The sequence below is a fragment of the Coregonus lavaretus genome, assembly GCF_964263955.1.
Source record: "Coregonus lavaretus genome assembly, chromosome: 39".
NCBI classification, from domain to species: domain Eukaryota; kingdom Metazoa; phylum Chordata; class Actinopteri; order Salmoniformes; family Salmonidae; genus Coregonus; species Coregonus lavaretus.
The window spans coordinates 16,055,977-16,073,050 of NC_140026.1; the positions used below are offsets into that span (position 1 = coordinate 16,055,977).

The 17,074-nt window shown below is 44.2% G+C and overlaps 1 protein-coding gene across 1 annotated transcript in view; it reads right to left on the minus strand.

The window, feature by feature from the left end:
* Positions 1-17,074, minus strand: part of LOC311112981 (phospholipid-transporting ATPase ABCA1-like) — a 207,230-nt gene that overhangs the window by 10,471 nt on the left and 179,685 nt on the right. Inside the window, exons 44-47 of the mRNA XM_084156107.1 lie at positions 16,355-16,496; positions 15,252-15,386; positions 12,961-13,064; positions 9,684-9,776 (exon numbers count right to left, since the gene is read on the minus strand). Coding sequence (XP_084012233.1) covers positions 9,684-9,776; positions 12,961-13,064; positions 15,252-15,386; positions 16,355-16,496 — 474 coding nt within the window. The remainder of the gene's footprint in view (positions 1-9,683; positions 9,777-12,960; positions 13,065-15,251; positions 15,387-16,354; positions 16,497-17,074) is intronic.

Here is a 17,074-nt window from a genome sequence, read left to right on the forward strand (position 1 = left end):
GAGGGTGCCCATTCTGGTATTGGCATAGTAGATAGTATCTGCACGCTGTTGGCTAGAGCGCTCATATAGATTTGTCCGTCGGACAGCCAGATGGTGAAGCATGATTCATCACTCCAGATAACGTGTTTCCACTGCTCCAGAGTCCAATGGGGGCAAGCTTTACACCACTCCAGCTGACGCTTGGCATTGCGCATGGTGATCTTAGGCTTGTGTGCGGCTGCTCGGTCATGGAAACCCATTTCATGAAGCTCCCGACTAACAGCTCTGGTGCTGACGTTGCTTTCAGAGGCAGTTTGGAACTCTGTAGTGAGTGTTGCAACTGAGGACAGACAATTTTTACACTCAGCTTCAGCACTCGGCGGTCCCGTTCTGAGAGCTTGTATGGCCTAACACTTTGCAGCTGAGCCGTTGTTACTCCTAGATGTTTCCACTTCACAATAACAGCACTTACAGTTGACCAGGGCAGCTCTAGCAGGGCAGAAATGTGCTTTCAAGACGATTCATAGTGGGAGGACCACACAATAAGTCATCGCGTGACTCCAAGTTTACTTCGATATGATGGTTATTATATCAATATTTGCACATAAAAACATTTCCACCAACATTTCTCGCATAATTCATTTTACCGACATAAAAATATTCCACCTTGTCTAGTGTATTTAGTTTTGTCGCATAAAAAGGTTGGATGGAAGCCTGGTTATTGACAGTCACTCAATTAGCCCGTCAGCTAAACATTTTTTGATTGGTAAATTAGTCCAGCGGCCAGCTAACTAAACTTGTTGTAATCATGGTTGAATTACCGACCGGGGAACCCCATTGATTTTGTCACTCTCCTCTCCCCTCCCACTGATCTCTGATTTCCTCTCCAATCTCACCTCTCCTGTCTTGCCTCTCCCGCCTCATTTCTCCTCTCCCCTCTCCCATCTCTCCTCTCCTCTCTCATCCCTCCTCTCCCATCTCTCCCATCTCTCCTCTCCCCTACTCAAATCTCCCCTGTCTCTCATCTCCCCTCTCCCATCTCTCCTCTCCCTCTCCTCTCCTCTCTCATTCCTCCTCGCTAATCTCTCCCATCTCTCATCTCTCATCTCCCCTCTCCCATCTCTCATCTCTCTTCTCTCCTCTCCGATCTCTCCTCTCGCCTCTCCCATCTCGCCTCTCCCTTTTCTCCTCTACCTTCCATCCTCTCCTCTCTCCCATATCTCCTCTCCACTCCCATCTTTCCTCACCCATCTCATCTCCCATCTCGCCTCTCCCATTTCACCTCTCCCATCTCTCCTCACTTCTCTTCTATCCCATCGCTCCTCTCCCATCTCTCCTCTACCATCTCCTCTCTCCCATATCTCCTCTCCACTCCCATCTTTCCTCACCCATCTCATCTCCCATTTCTCCTCTTCCATCTTTCCTCTCCCATCTCTCCTCGCTTCTCTCCTCTCTCAACTTTCCTCTCCCATCTCTCCTCTCCGTTCTGACGAGGAGGGGGGTGAAGGGAGTGGGGAAAGGGGTCACACCCCAGGCTTGGGTGGCCGTGCTTTGATCAGGCAGGAAGTCCTCGATGGGTCACACACAGAGGTCGCCTGTAAGGGTCATCACTGAAGCTCACTAGCAGAGAGAAGCCACGGGCGATGGATATATACGGAGCAGAGGCATGTTTTATTCAAGGCTGCACACATGGAGTTGAAAATACATACGGTACTGTTCACATGAGGTCTGGAATGGACACACCTCTCTCATATCTCCCCTCCTCTCCTCTCCTCTCCTCTCCTCTCCTCTCCTCTCCTCTCCTCTCCTCTCCTCTCCTCTCCTCTCCTCTCCTCTCCTCTCCTCTCCTCTCCTCTCCTCTCCTCTCCCCTCCCATCTCTCATCTCTCATATCTCTCCTGTCCCATCTCTCCTCTCTCATCTCTCTTCTCCCCGCCATCTCTCCTCTCTCCCATCTCTCCTCTCTCCCATCTCTCCTCTCTCCCATCTCTCCTCTCTCCCATCTCTCCTCTCCCGACTCAGTTGGAAAGTCCCTCCTGTGTAATTTAAAACAAATAACCTCCAGCTTCAGAAAGGGGAGCAGAGAGCTGCTGGAATGCTGTGCATTTCTGCAGTGTGGAGCGAGGGAGGGAGAGATTGAGGAAGAGAGGGAAAAGGTCACCAACCACCCCCATATTGGTGTCCGAGGGGGGCAAGGAGTGACGAGGAGGGGGATGAAGGGAGTGGGGAAAGGGGTCACACCCCAGGCTTGGGTGGCCGTGCTTTGATCAGGCAGGAAGTCCTCGATGGGTCACACACAGAGGTCGCCTGTAAGGGTCATCACTGAAGCTCCCTAGCAGAGAGAAGCCACGGGCGATGGATATATACGGAGCAGAGGCATGTTTTATTCAAGGCTGCACACATGGAGTTGAAAATACATACGGTACTGTTCACATGAGGTCTGGAATGGACACACACACGCTTCCGCTCAGACAGACAGACAGACATGAATCCACACGGACACACACACACACCTCAAGACACGTACTGCATACATAAACTCAAATATGTACACATACACATAATATTTGCCTCATAAACAGACACCACATGCATGCACACACACACATGTTTTCTATGGCCATAGAGGATTTCACATACTGTATCTGTCCGTGTGCAACCGGTATTAATTACAGCTATACGCAATATGCTGATGCATTGTAAACCGTAAGGGGTGTTATTTTCCCATCTATCTCAGACACGAACAGTCCGTTAGATAGTGTACTAATTAGCTACAGTGCACCCAAGTCAATCCACATAGTCAATCCACAAATATATTAGACATCTCAAAGCCAACCTCCTTAGATTGATCACAACTTTTAGATGCTCTTATAAAACTCTCCTGCGCTGCATTCAACGCACTTCGCAGCTTTCGTTTATATTTTATTTCACTCCATTTCCTTAAAGGTCCAATCCAGCCATTTATATCTCAATATCAAATCATTTCTGTCTGGGTAACAATGAAGTACCTAATTGTGATTGTTTTCAATTAAAATGGTTTTTAAAAATTGCTTCTTAGAAAATAGCAATTTCTCAAGCAAGAATTTTGCTAGCACTGTCTGGGAGTGGTCTGAATGGAATGTAAACAACTTAAAATGTGTTGTCATTGGCAAAGAGTTTTGGAACTCTCTTTCTTATTGGTCTATTAACTAGGCAGGCCAAAACTCCATCCCACCAAAACAGGCTGAAATTTCAGGCAGTCTTTTCAAACAGCTCTTACACTAAAAGAGCATTTTCACAATTTCACAGTATTATTCCAACCTCATAGTGTGGAAATATACACTGACCATATCAAACATTAGGAATACCTTCCTAATATTGAGTTGTATCCCCTGCTTTTGCCCTCAGAACAGCCTCAATTTGTCAGGGCATGGACTCTATAAGGTGTCGAAAGCGTTCCACAGGGATGCTGGCCCATGTTGACTCTAATGCTTCCCACAGTTCTGTCAAGTTGGCTGGATGTCCCTTTGGGTGGTGGACCATTCTTTATACACACAGGAAACTGTTGAGTGTGAAAAACCCAGCAGTGTTGCAGTTCTTGACACAAACCGGTGCGCCTGGCACCTACTACCATACCCCGTTCAAAGTATTTTGTTTTACCCATTCACCCTCTGAATGGGCAAAACATACACAATCCATGTCTCAACTGTCACGAGGCTTAAAAATCCTTCTTTAACCTGTCTCCTCCCCTTCATCTACACTGATTGAAGTAGATCTAACAAGTGAAATCAATAAGGGATCATAGCTTCCACCTGGATTCACCTGGTCAGTCTATGTCATGGAAAGCACTTGGTCTTTAAGTAAGGATGGGGAAAAAACATTGAGATGCAGCGAAATATAGCTCCTGCTAGCCGCATAACCTCATTCTTCAGACATATGAATGTGGTGTTTTGTTTCCTGTTTGGACCCCAGGAAAAGTAATTGGGGATCCTAATAAAATACTAAATATGAACGATGTCCATCACAGGAAAATAACTTCAGCTTCCCGCGTCCTTCTCCCTTCCCCTGACAAGCGTATAGGGGAGCTATCGAAGCTCTTTTATTGCCGTGCCCTTCATTTCAGTTTGCTTAACACCTGGGAGCCCACTGGATCCGAAGCTCCTGGATTGTAAAAAGTTTATTTATCTCCTGGTTCTCTTTTTGGCTTTCATAAATTCTCCCCTCCGACGAATGATTGATTCGAAATGCAACGGAGCCGACCCGGTCGTGGGGCAGATGGGTAGAGGGGGACAAAACAATCATAAGCCCAGATAATGAAGGGCGTCCTCTTAAAACATTATATGTCCCATAACTGTGTTAAGAGGGCTCTCTCTGATTTGAATGGGGCTATTTTTGCTGATTTTGGGCCTGATTGATATACAGGGGCGGGTTGTTAAAACAATGAGGCCGGCAGCCAGGCAGCTCCAATGAGAAGGTGGGAAGACAGGTCATCGGTGTGGCCTGAAGAGGGCAGCACAAACAAGGGTGGGTTGAGACTCTACCACCAACTGAGCGAGAGGGCGGAGGGAACTAGAGCGAGAGAGTGACAGAGATGGGGAGAGAGAGGCAGCAGGAAGATGAGAGCGAGAGATCGAGGCAGCAGGAGGATGAATATATAAAGGTAATGTAGCGAGAGGTTTTGGAGGAGAGGAGGATGAGTGGGGGTGGGGTGACGAGAAGATGAAGAGGAAGAGGGTGAATGGGACTAGCATGTATTACATATACACAATACAGAGTCACAATGTGAGAGGCACCCTGTGGCGAGATTCCACACTCTTTCTCGCCCGTAATGAGAGGTGGTATGGGGTATGGGAGAAGGAGGGGGAAAGAAAAAGTAGCACTGCCCATCATGAAGCTCAGTCGCTGCGTGGCAGCGGTGTGCCACCTGCCTCGACCCCCCCTAGTCACACGTTGATGGAACTCTTCCCATCTCCAAATCTGCAACAACTTGGGTAATAGTGAGATGTTGCATAAACACATCCCTTCCTCACAGCATGGTCGGGCTATTTACATAAACAAGCAGAAGAAAAGCGATGCCACGCTTCCACAGGTAAATGTGGATAGATTACGTTGCAGAGTGGTTTGCGCAGCTTGACTTTAAAGATGGTCGATCAAATGCTCTGCTACCACCATCCCCCCTGTCCCGTTTCTCTGTCCCCCCCTGCTTTGGGGACACATTTCATGGGCGTGCGTGGCAGGGGGAGAGAGTGGAAAGGAAAACAGCTGAGACAGTCCTTAATTGCCTTTTCAGTCATTAATGGGGCCCACACCTCATGAAACATGAATTACGCAAGCCGAGAAAGAGATAGTGACGCTTAATTATAAATTATTCACTGTGTCGCAGGAACTGAGCGATAGCATTTCAACAACCACCCCCGAAAAAAACTCTTCACGCGACCTGAAATTACAAACACAAAAACAGTCAATGCTCATGTGACGTTGATCAATTTTTGTCCCCTGCTTTGGTCTATGAAGTGAGAGCAGTAAGTGATTGATTGGCTGTGGCTGACAGCATAGACTATACAGTAGACTAGAGCACGGGTTAACCCATTCAGCGCCTCCTCCTTCCCTCTTTTCACATCCTGTAACTATACAGTGTCGTTCATAAATTATTTAGGGCGGCCTCGTTGTCCCTGAGGACAGGAAGTCATTGACACAGAGGATCTGTCAATTTCGCCAACAGCTGGGAGGGACAGGTTATCCCATTGCTCTCCTCCTCCTCCTATTCTCTCTCTCTTTCTCCCTCTTTCTCTATCTTCCTCTCTCTCGCTCTCTTCTTCCCTCTCTCTCCCTTTTCATCGCCCTCCACCCTTACTCGCCCTCTTCCCCCTCTCTGACTTGAAAAATGTATCGCTCTGCCACCCCCCTCCAGAAACACCCCCGTCCCCGTCCAGAAACCCCCCCCCCTCCAGAAACCCCCCGTCCCCCTCCAGAACCCCACCCCAGAAACACCCCAGTCCCCCTCCAGAAACACCCCCCCCTCCAGAAACACCCCACCCCCCTCCAGAACCCCACCCCAGAAACACCCCAGTCCCCCTCCAGAACCCCCCCCCCCCCCCCCCACACCAGAAACACCACCACCCCTCGTCCATTTAGTCTGTAATGTCCTCCTAGAAGATCACACGATACTGCTGTAATAATGTCAACCCCCCCCCCCAACATAATGGATGGCCCCACCACCGCCACTACCACCCTCATCACCACATGTGAGATGGCCCAAAAGGGGGTTGGCCTATTGGAAATGTCAGGTGAATATCAGAGAGCATACTTAAGTGCCGGGTTTAAGGTCAGGGGGAGATTGGCGATGGAGCCTGACTAAATGTGTTAAGAGGCATGTATAAAGGCCATTACGGGACGGGTAAAGATGAGTCAAAGAAGGATTTATTTTCACACAAAAAAAAGCTTGTGGTTTACAGCAGGGGCTCCCAACCTTTTTCCCAAGGACGCCCCTTTTGGATTATTGTTTATTAAATACACCACCAACAGCTTGACTAATCTGAGTGACCTAGGAACATTTTGTTGTTTTGAAACTAATTTCCTGCAATTCTACGTAGCTTAACAAGACTAATGACATCTTTTAGATAGGCTATTTAATAATAATAATAATAATAAATAGATGGATGCATGTTCAGAAACATAATTGTCCATTGGGGATAAATAAAGTATTTTTAATTGAATTGAATTAGTCATCAAATTCAATACGTGAATGAGGGGAAAAACCAAGGTGTGCTACAGTGAGGGAAAAAAGTATTTGATCCCCTGCTGATTTTGTACGTTTGCCCACTGACAAAGAAATGACCAGTCTATAATTTTAATGGTAGGTTTATTTGAACAGTGAGACAGAATAACAAACAAAAAAATCCTGAAAAACGCATGTCAAAAATGTTATAAATTGATTTGCATTTTAATGCGAGAAATAAGTATTTGACCCCCTCTCAATCAGAAAGATTTCTGGCTCCCACGTGTCTTTTATACAGGTAACGAGCTGAGATTAGGAGCACAATCTTAAAGGGAGTGCTCCTAATCTCAGTTTGTTACCTGTATAAAAGACACCTGTCCACAGAAGCAATCAATCAATCAGATTCCAAACACTCCACCATGGCCAAGACCAAAGAGCTCTCCAAGGATGTCAGGTTTAGATTATAGACCTACACAAGGCTGGAATGGGCTACAAGACCATCGCCAAGCAGCTTGGTGAGAAGGTGACAACAGTTGGTGCGATTATTCACAAATGGAAGAAACACAAAAGAACTGTCAATCTCCCTCTGCCTGGGGCTCCATGCAAGATCTCACCTTGTGGAGTTTCAATGATCATGACAACAGTGAGGAATCAGCCCAGAACTACACGGGAGGATCTTGTCAATGATCTCAAGGCAGCTTGGACTATAGTCACCAAGAAAACAATTGGTAACACACTACGCTGTGAAGGACTGAAATCCAGCAGCGCCCGCAAGGTCCCCCTGCTCAAGAAAGCAAATATACAGGCCCGTCTGAAGTTTGCCAATGAACATCTTAATGATTCAGAGGAGAACTGGGTGAAAGTGTTGTGGTCAGATGAGACCAAAATCGAGCTCTTTGGCATCAACACAACTCGCCGTGTTTGAAGGAGGAGGAATGCTGCCTATGACCCCAAGAACACCATCTCCACCGTCAAACCTGGAGGTGGAAACATTATGCTTTGGGGGTGTTTTTCTGCTAAGGGGACAGGACAACTTAACCGCATCAAAGGGACGATGGACGGGGCTATGTACCGTCAAATCTTGGGTGAGAACCTCCTTCCCTCAGCCAGGGCATTGAAAATGTGTCGTGGATGGGTATTCCTGCATGACAATGACCCAAAACACACGGCCAAGGCAACAAAGGAGTGGCTCAAGAAGAAGCACATTAAGGTCTTGGAGTGGTCTAGCCAGTCTCCAGACCTTAATCCCATAGAAAATCTGTGGAGGGAGCTGAAGGTTCGAGTTGCCAAACGTCAGCCACGAAAACTTAATGACTTGGAGAAGATCAGAAAAGAGGAGTGGGACAAAATCCTTCCTGAGATGTGTGCAAACCTGGTGGCCAACTACAAGAAAAGTCTGACCTCTGTGATTGCCAACAAGGGTTTTGCCACCAAGTACTAAGTCATGTTTTGCAGTGGGGTCAAATACTTATTTCCCTCATTAAAATGCAAATCAATTTATAACATTTTCGACATGCGTTTTTCAGGATTTTTTTGTTGATATTCTGTCTCTCACTGTTTAAATAAAGCTACCATTAAAATTATAGACTGATCATTTATTTGTCAGTGGGCAAAAGTACAAAATCAGCAGGGGATCAAATACTTTTTTCCCCTCACTGTATTTCCATAGATATAACCCTAACGCTAACCCTGTACTGTAAAATACTATAATAGTAATACTTGTTTACTACAACTACTACTTAAAAATACATGTCTACATGTTGTTTATCACACAGTGTTCATGGCAACTGAAAACATACATTGTAGGAAAAATAATGGACATATCAATCCCAGATTTCCCAAAGACTGTGAAATGAGGACACACTCATGTCACAGCTAAGAGAGGGAGAGGGTGGGTTGATCCATCAAGGCAAGTCCAACACATGTCAGAGAGGGAGACGGGGGATTGATCAATTATGGCAAGACCAGCTACAATAGCATGAGTGGGGGGTAGTAAGAGCAAATGTCCATAATGTTCTTGAGAACTACCAATAAATAATCACCTCTGATTCTGAGAAACACTGATGATGTACAAGTCTTTATAAACTGGGTGGTTCAATCCCTGAATGCTGATTGGCTGACAGCCGTGGTATATCAGACCTTATATCAATTACCGTATTTGTACTGCTCTAATTACGTTGGTAACCAGTTTATAATAGCAATAAGGCCCCTCAGGGGTTTGTGATATATGGCCAATATATCACGGCTAAGGGCTGTGTCCAGGCACTCTGCGTTGCGTCGTGCTTAAGAACAGCCCTTAGCTGTGGTATATTGGCCATATACCACACCACCTCGGGCCTTATTGCTTAATACTAGAAACCTTTGATAAGGGTACTGGCTTTCATAGAATACAGACAAGCCTTAGATAGCATTATGCCTGCGTACTGTACATGTGAGTGCACCTAAGGCTAAAGATCAATAGCGTTTCTGTATGTCACTCATTTCGCAGGGCTTGAGTATAGGTTGTTATACACTGAGAGTACAAAACACCTGCTCTTTCCATGACAGACTGACCAGGTGAATCCAGATGAAAGCTATGGTCCCTTATTGATGTCACTTGTTAAATCCACTTCAATCAGTGTACATGAAGGGGAGAAGACAGGTTAAAGAATAATTTTTAAGCCTTGAGATAATTGAGACATGGATTGTGTACGTGTGCCATTCAGAGGGTGAATGGGCAAGACAAAATACGTAAGTGCCTTTCAACGGGGCATGGTAACTTGACACAACTGTGGTAAGCATTGGAGTCAACATGGGCCAGCATCCCTGTGGAAGGCTTTCGACAACTTGTGGAGTCCATGCCCTGATGAATTGAGGCTGTTCTGGGGGGGGGGGGGGTGCACTTCAATATTATGAAAGTGTTCTTAATGTTTTGAACATTCAGTGTACATTGCATTGGACTTTTCCCATTAGGAGCATTTAGGCTGTGGCCTGTGGTCTAGTGGTTAGTGCCGCTGTCGAGGCCTCACCTGCTCTTAAGATGCTGGATGCTGCCCAGACACTTAAACTGTCCATTCACCATGATGGCCATGCGTGTGCACAGGGCCTCACACTCCTCCATGCTGTAAGAGAGAGGAGAGGGGGAGAGGTAGAGAGAAAGAGAGAGAGAGAGAGGGGTTCAATTATGTATACTATAGGACACAATTTGTCTACTATATGCAAACATTGGTCAAAAGATTTGCAGACATGAAACAAGTCAGTAAGATCAATTTTTTTTTCTGGTTTGGTTGTTCTCAATCCCGTGCTGCTTTATTCAATTGACACACAATGTCCTTTTCGAACCCATAGGGCTGACTAGTAACATACCAGGAAGCTAGGTGTATGTCACACGTCACTAATTCACAGGAGATGCATTTGAACGTCTTTTTTTATTGTTGTAGAAATGCCTTCTGGAACATGTGACCTTTCATGTGCCTTAATAACAAACTTGTATTCCATCTGTAAATAAAAAGACATAAAAAAATACGAGCCTAGTAGGTTTAGCCATGGAAAAAGACAGGAACCTTCCTGCGAGCCATGATTGGCTGAGATAAATGGAAGGTGCTGGACCTGCCGGGTGATGAGTTTGGATTGGTCTGCCATGTAGCAAAACTTCTGTCTATAACGTGAGCTGCTCAGTATGTGTTGATAATCCTTTCTACCACTGTTTTTTGAAAGATATGAAGTTAGCCATCGAGAACTACAAAAGTTTTGCAACTTTTCTCAACAACATTGATGCCCTGAATTTAGCAGGCGCTATCAACAGATCAGTTGGAAAAAGTTGTGATGACCTACTTTCTGCACACGCCACGGTCAGTGTGAACCGGAGTGACTTGACACAGCGCTGGCCAAACAAGATGAAGCTACAAACAAAACGGGAGTTAAATGGTTCCAGTCTGCCGTGAAGCGTTCATCCATGTATATGGTTAAGAATCTAGCTACATTTTCAGATATTTGTCAGAAAGTCGTTTTCATTGCAAATTAAAGTGTACTTTTAGCTAGCTAGCGAACGTTAGCTTGCTGGCTCGTTAGCTAGCATTACGTATATGATATGTGTAGTAATATTATTCAAATCAGAAATCCATTTGCATTGCTAGTTATAGCCTAATTACGGCCATCTATTGTACTTCATGAACATGTGTACATGTCTAGACAATAGTGACCCATCCACTTAGCTAGATGGGGCAGGGGGGTGGTTATAGCATTTCTTTCACGACCCATCAATTTAGACAAGTGTGTCTGGGTAAGCGTCATCTAATAATTATAAAATATTTTAATCTGGACACTTTCTGTTTTTGATATTGCTACTATGCAAATAACCATTTCACTGTACCGTCTACACCTTCTGTATCCTGAGCATGTGACGAATAAACTTAGATTTGATTTGATATAGTGTGTGTTTACCAGAGGCGTCAATGTGATGAACAACATGACCTGCACCAAAGTCAGATTAAGATATATGCCAAGGACTAGATCAAGTGTATTTTTACCTGGAGTTTTTCTTTATTGCAGGCTACTACTTTTACCACTTTTAGTCTTGAAATCTTTGGTTGTTTACTACACTACTTTACTCACTCTGTTTAGCACATGGCCTCACATGTGAATCCAAAAAGAGATGGGTTGGGCTAAGGCTTAAGAGGGTGTGAATGATGCTGAATGGGTGTAGACAAAGAAGAGCTCTCCAGTAGGTGTACCAAAACATTCAAGGGCCATTTTCTCAAACGTGGGGTTACAAGTTTATCAACTTTCAAAGCAGAATTACTTTCTCATTGTTCCTCAACTGCAATGTATGATATACCATTTTCTAGTTCTGAGTCTCTACTTTTATCCAATGTAAAAAACACCATTACAAATGTTGCTACATAGGACCGAATCCAGGTGGTGGGTCACATATATTGTTCCTGTAGGCCTATAGCAATGCCTAAGAATATTTCAAAGGATTGAGTCATCCGTGGGAAATAGTGTGTTTGAGAATGTTAACTGCCTAAACAAGGCTTATTTATTTATATATTGTATACATTTCCATGAAAGTTATCAGAATAAAGTTGACTGTATTCCGCACAATAGGAAGGATCTTATTTGAATACACTGCACGTAAAATTCATGACCAATGTTCAAGTTCTGTCTTTTTCCTTCTTTGAAGAAAAAACAATATGCCTGCTGCATCCACATTTCGCCAGCTCTATGGTAAATTCTGCAGCAAATGGACAACTTTTAGCAGAATCATTATTTTTGCTGGGATTCGCTTCACGCTGTTCGTTCGGAGGCGGAGGGGAGTGGGTGTGAGACGAGGGTCTAACTTTTCATGCCTGGTTCAGGACCAGAGAGCAGGACGGTTGGCTCCCGGGCTCTGGTGATCATTTTAGGACATCTCCTTTGACAGCCCTAGCTTAATTAGGGGGAGCGGAGGCGAACATCTGTACATTTTTGTTTTGTTTTCTTTGTTTCAGCTGCCATTTTGGATGCAGTCCGATTCATTTCTTGCTGAGGCGGAGGCTTTGTATCGCTTTCCTGAGGGATGGAGCAATTAGTATTATGATGTAAAACCTGGCGAATGCGCCACTTGACCAACAAAAGCACCTGGTTGCAATATGGACGATTGGACGCAACTGAGCCGTGTACCCGCTATCGCTAACACAATAAATGTATTTTGTTTCTCCGAAAAATAACACAATATGGAGTGATGATAATGTATTCACAAACTAAACTGTACAAAGTTTTTCGTATCACCCGCTTCCAACAGATGTTAAAGATTTTTCAAAAATATTGCAGTTTGGAGAGAGAACACAATGGAGTCATGAATAAACATGAATGTAGTGAAGCACTATCCGTCTCATTGTTTGTTTTTATTTCCTGGATTTCTCAGTTTGAGTTAAAGTGTGTCGTATTGGTAATTGCACCATTATCCACTCCACCTGGCCCATTCACTATAATTGTGTATAAATACATTTGCACCACAGTAAGGTCTAACTCTGAACTTCAGATCCAAGAGCTTAAAGAACCAACATATGACCTTTTAGGAAATGTTTATTTCCTCAAGGACACTGCTTAGAAATGCCTGAATTAGTTTAGCACTGCTTTTTTACCTTATCATAATCCCCCAAAACATCTGTTGCACGGACGTGAATAAAGGTTGTATTGCTAATGTTTTGCTAATGTTTTCAACCTTGCGAACGAGAACCAATTGTAAAACAGGAAGTTGCAAATTAGAGTCACACTCCCAAATCTAACTTGAGAGTTGTGCCTTAAAACAGTACGAGAACATACCTGTGTGATGTTAGGATGACTGAGCGTCCCTCTTTGATGACACTCAGGATGCAGTCCCACAGGAAGCGTCTGGCTTTGGGGTCCATCCCTGTCGTTGGCTCATCCTACAATAACGGGCCAAAAAGCGTTCCCTCAACATTTGACCTCCATTATGTTCTACGTTATCTCAATGTTCACATCTCTACTCCTATTCTCCATTCAAATGATCTCAATCTCACTTCAAAGTTCCACATCCGTAGACAGATGTTCTAAGCTTGAAAGGATTGTCCACTTAATATACAACCCCAAAATATATTCAAATATTGTTTTGGAGTGAACTATCCCTTTAAAGGCTAAAAATGTAATTTTAAATTTTGGTCAATTGTGATTGTAATTAATGATATACAGGCTATCAATTGATTCTTAATGGCATGGTCAGGTTGTTGAAATTACAGATTGGGCCTTTAACCCCCAGAATGTGTCCCAAAGGTCTCATATCCCTATAGCTCCAAACTTTGACATCACACAGCATTATGCTCCTGACACTTGACTGATATGCCCCTTCCAGTTGGAAGAGGACTACATTTAGACATGAAAGCATACTTAATGTTTCAAAGGCTTCTGCTACCAACACTAACCAGTGGAATCAAAGCAGTGTAAAGGAGCTTTGGATTTGGGGAGGCTACATGGGGAGAGCCGAGGGTATCAGGCACTTTTAGACCCGGCCAAACAAACTCCCAGGGGACTTCTCTCTTACAGACATTGTGAATGCAATATGTGCACACACACACACACACACACACACACACACACACACACACACACACACACACACACACAACCATTCCCTTTGTCTCTCCCCGGGCTAGTCTGTCCATGGACGATTAGAGAGAGAGACAGGACTCAGTCCATTGCCTGTGATCCAGCCTCGCTCCTACACTGCCAGAATCCCCCAAATCCCACCAGGGATCTTCATCACCATGCCGACTGTGTCCCTGTGCAAAGCCGACATGGCGCTGCCTTAAGGCAACCAAGCAAGACGCAGTGTTCTACCTGCCACACAAATGGGAACTCACTCTAACACTACATTATCCGTCTGTCTCAAAGTTACGAGCCAGGCCCACCAAACAACTGCACGTGAACTATCTGTCTGAATGAACACTAGCATCTGCACTGTGTTGGAATATGAAATAGGGGATATTGTGTAGGTAGGTACGCTACGTGATGTCCATACATTTAACATTACACAGCATTACAGATAGTGAGGGGATCTGAATGATTTCCTGTGTCATGACTGACTGACTGGCTGAAGTCATGAATTAATTCATGGGTGGGAGGGTTTGTGGGTAGGTGAATGGATGGATGAATTAAGTAATACTTTAGTTGTATAATAGTAAACATTAAATTGGCCTAATCAGGCGTGTGGGTGCAATATTCTAGTGATCGTATTTTCATGGAATCAGTAAGATTTTGAAGTGACTTATCAGGTCCCAAAGTTGGTCCCTCCTAATGAGGCTATGCCATTATAATACTTGTTCAACCCTCTCTATGGCCAGCCTGTTATACATAATAAGGGAAGGAATACACTTTGATTAAGATGCCATTTTCTTTCAGTGAGAAACGCATAGCTAGGATATAGCCACCGACTCTCCCTGTTCAAATCAATCCCAGTATAAGGCTTTAATTCCTGCAAACAGAGTTACGTATGCTTTAAATTTCCAAACAAGATTGGGTAGATTCTGAAAAATTAATTAAAACGTGACCAGATGGGGACCTGACTGAAATACAGCCCCCTTTTTCATCTACTAGTAATCTACTAGTAATTGATTTATAATCCCCAAGGAAATTCATTAAGCATTTCAAAGTTTTATCCAGGACTTTTTTTCAAGCAGGCATACCAAGAACGCATACATCCTCTAATTGGTTCTATCTCCTCTTTGCTGTACAAGGAAAACAAAGTGGAATTCTATCTAGTCTTAATTGGCTAAAGCATTTTGGAGTTCAAAAGTGCTCTAAAGTGCTCAAAGGTGATATTCTCCCACCCCAAAAAAGATTAAGAAAATGTTGAATTAATTTTATTCTGCTCTCACTGAAAGTTTAATCACTGCTCAGGACAAACTTCAGTAATATAAATTGAACCATAAAATTGTATGTGATCTGTAAAATATCTTAATAAAGTGTTAATCACAGAGCCATATCAATAGTATCATATCAATGATCTCTAAGGTGTTTATAACAGGAAGGTGTTCAACATTGTCAAAAGGCAATAATAAGGCTGTGTTTTGGACTGAGCCAATCAGCAATCATCTTACCAGGAAGACCACAGGAGGACAGCCAATCAGAGCCATGGCGGTGGAGAGCTTGCGTTTGTTCCCTCCGCTGTAGGTACCGGCTGACTTGTCGGAGTATTTGACCAGGCCTAGCTTCTGGATGCCCCACTCTGCCACCTAATAACGAAAACACAACCGAGAAATGATTTTAATATATAATTTCAAATTGTTTTTCTATGACAGTAACACAACAATCCACTTTGTTTTTGGGTGTCTAGTGCTGGCATTCTGCTCTCACACTCTCCCCTCCCTTCTTTTCCCCTGGCATGAGACATATGGTTGGCATCGCCACAGGACCTTTTTCAAGGCTGATATGCTGCACTGTGGGTTTCTGGGCCACATCACAACCTAAAAAATAGTAATGGCCAGCAGGAAATTATCCAGTATTCATCCCCCTAGCGATTCTCCAATCCCTATCCTCAGGAACCCCAAACCCAGTGTACTGTATGCAGGCATGTTTCCATTCCAACCATCCAGACATTCATTTATTCCCTATATTGACATGTTGGTGGACTAATGATGTGGAAATGACACCAGCTCCCCGGGGCTCTCCCTGGAGCCAAAATGGCCACCACAAAGCACAACTTGGTGGACCCAACGGACCAGAGACCAGATAAACTGGGTCCCTTGGCCTAGTAGTGTGAGATCAAAGGCCTGGCGCCTGGGCCTGAGGCTGAGGCCACTGGCTAGATGACCAGGCAAGTTTCTTTTGATCTTATTGTTGCTGAGGGGGCCGTAGAGAAACTGGCGGCCCATGGTGGGGCGACCACACTGCTAGGCATGCTGGTGAATAATGAAAAGGCATTACCCGTGGCCAGCCCCTCCAATCAAAACCTTTTGTATTACATAGGTCTTCTACTTCAGAGGTTATTTATCACGTTGACCAAGCGCAGTGTGCTCTCTATGTCTGCACTTTCTCTTGGAAGTGCAGGTATTGTATGGGGGGAAGAAACGTCTGAAATTATATTAAGTTCTTTGTTCTCGTCCGTCATCATGACAATTGTATAACCTTAGGAATCAAACGGTGTTGCGTCATACAGGAACAGGAAATTACATCATTCAGGTCAGACAAGGGGAAATGTTACCATGGTGACTTCTTTCTCTGGTACACCTCGTAGTCTGGCGTAGAACTCCAGATGCTCTCGTCCGGTGAGAAGATCGTTGATGGCGTCAAATTGCGGGCAGTAGCCCATGTTCTGGTGAACGTCCCTCATCTCTGTCCGTATGCTGAGAGGAACATCATATTAGAACCTATATTCAGACACATACTGTAATACCATATGATTAGGATCACTCATTAACATCATCGTCATCATCAACAATAACACAATCTTTATGATGAAGATGAGTGATCTAGATGTGTCATCACCATCATCCCCATACAGTAGGTACTGTCTTACATCCACCAACTGATTCAAACAATTCCCCTTTTCCAAAAACTCAACACCTAGGTGATACCGTCTTACCATTATACTACATTTACATTTTGGAAATCAATTTGGTTGTCTGGAGGTCAAAGAAGTACAAAGTGTATAACAAGTGCTCCAAATATTGTATCTCACAGAGGCTGTGTGAAAAGAAAAGGCCCTCATGGAACACGTTGATCCATTACCAGAATAAATATCGGCACTTGGTTAAGAGAAATAAAACTCTCCGCTTTCCATGTGTTGTCTGGAGCCAAACACGAGGAACAACACAGACGTTTAATTTGCATTATGTATTCTTGGTCCCAGATGACTTTCACAAACAATATCTGTCATGGAAAATGAACGGCGCTTTGGGGCATATCGTTGCTTGTCATCTGC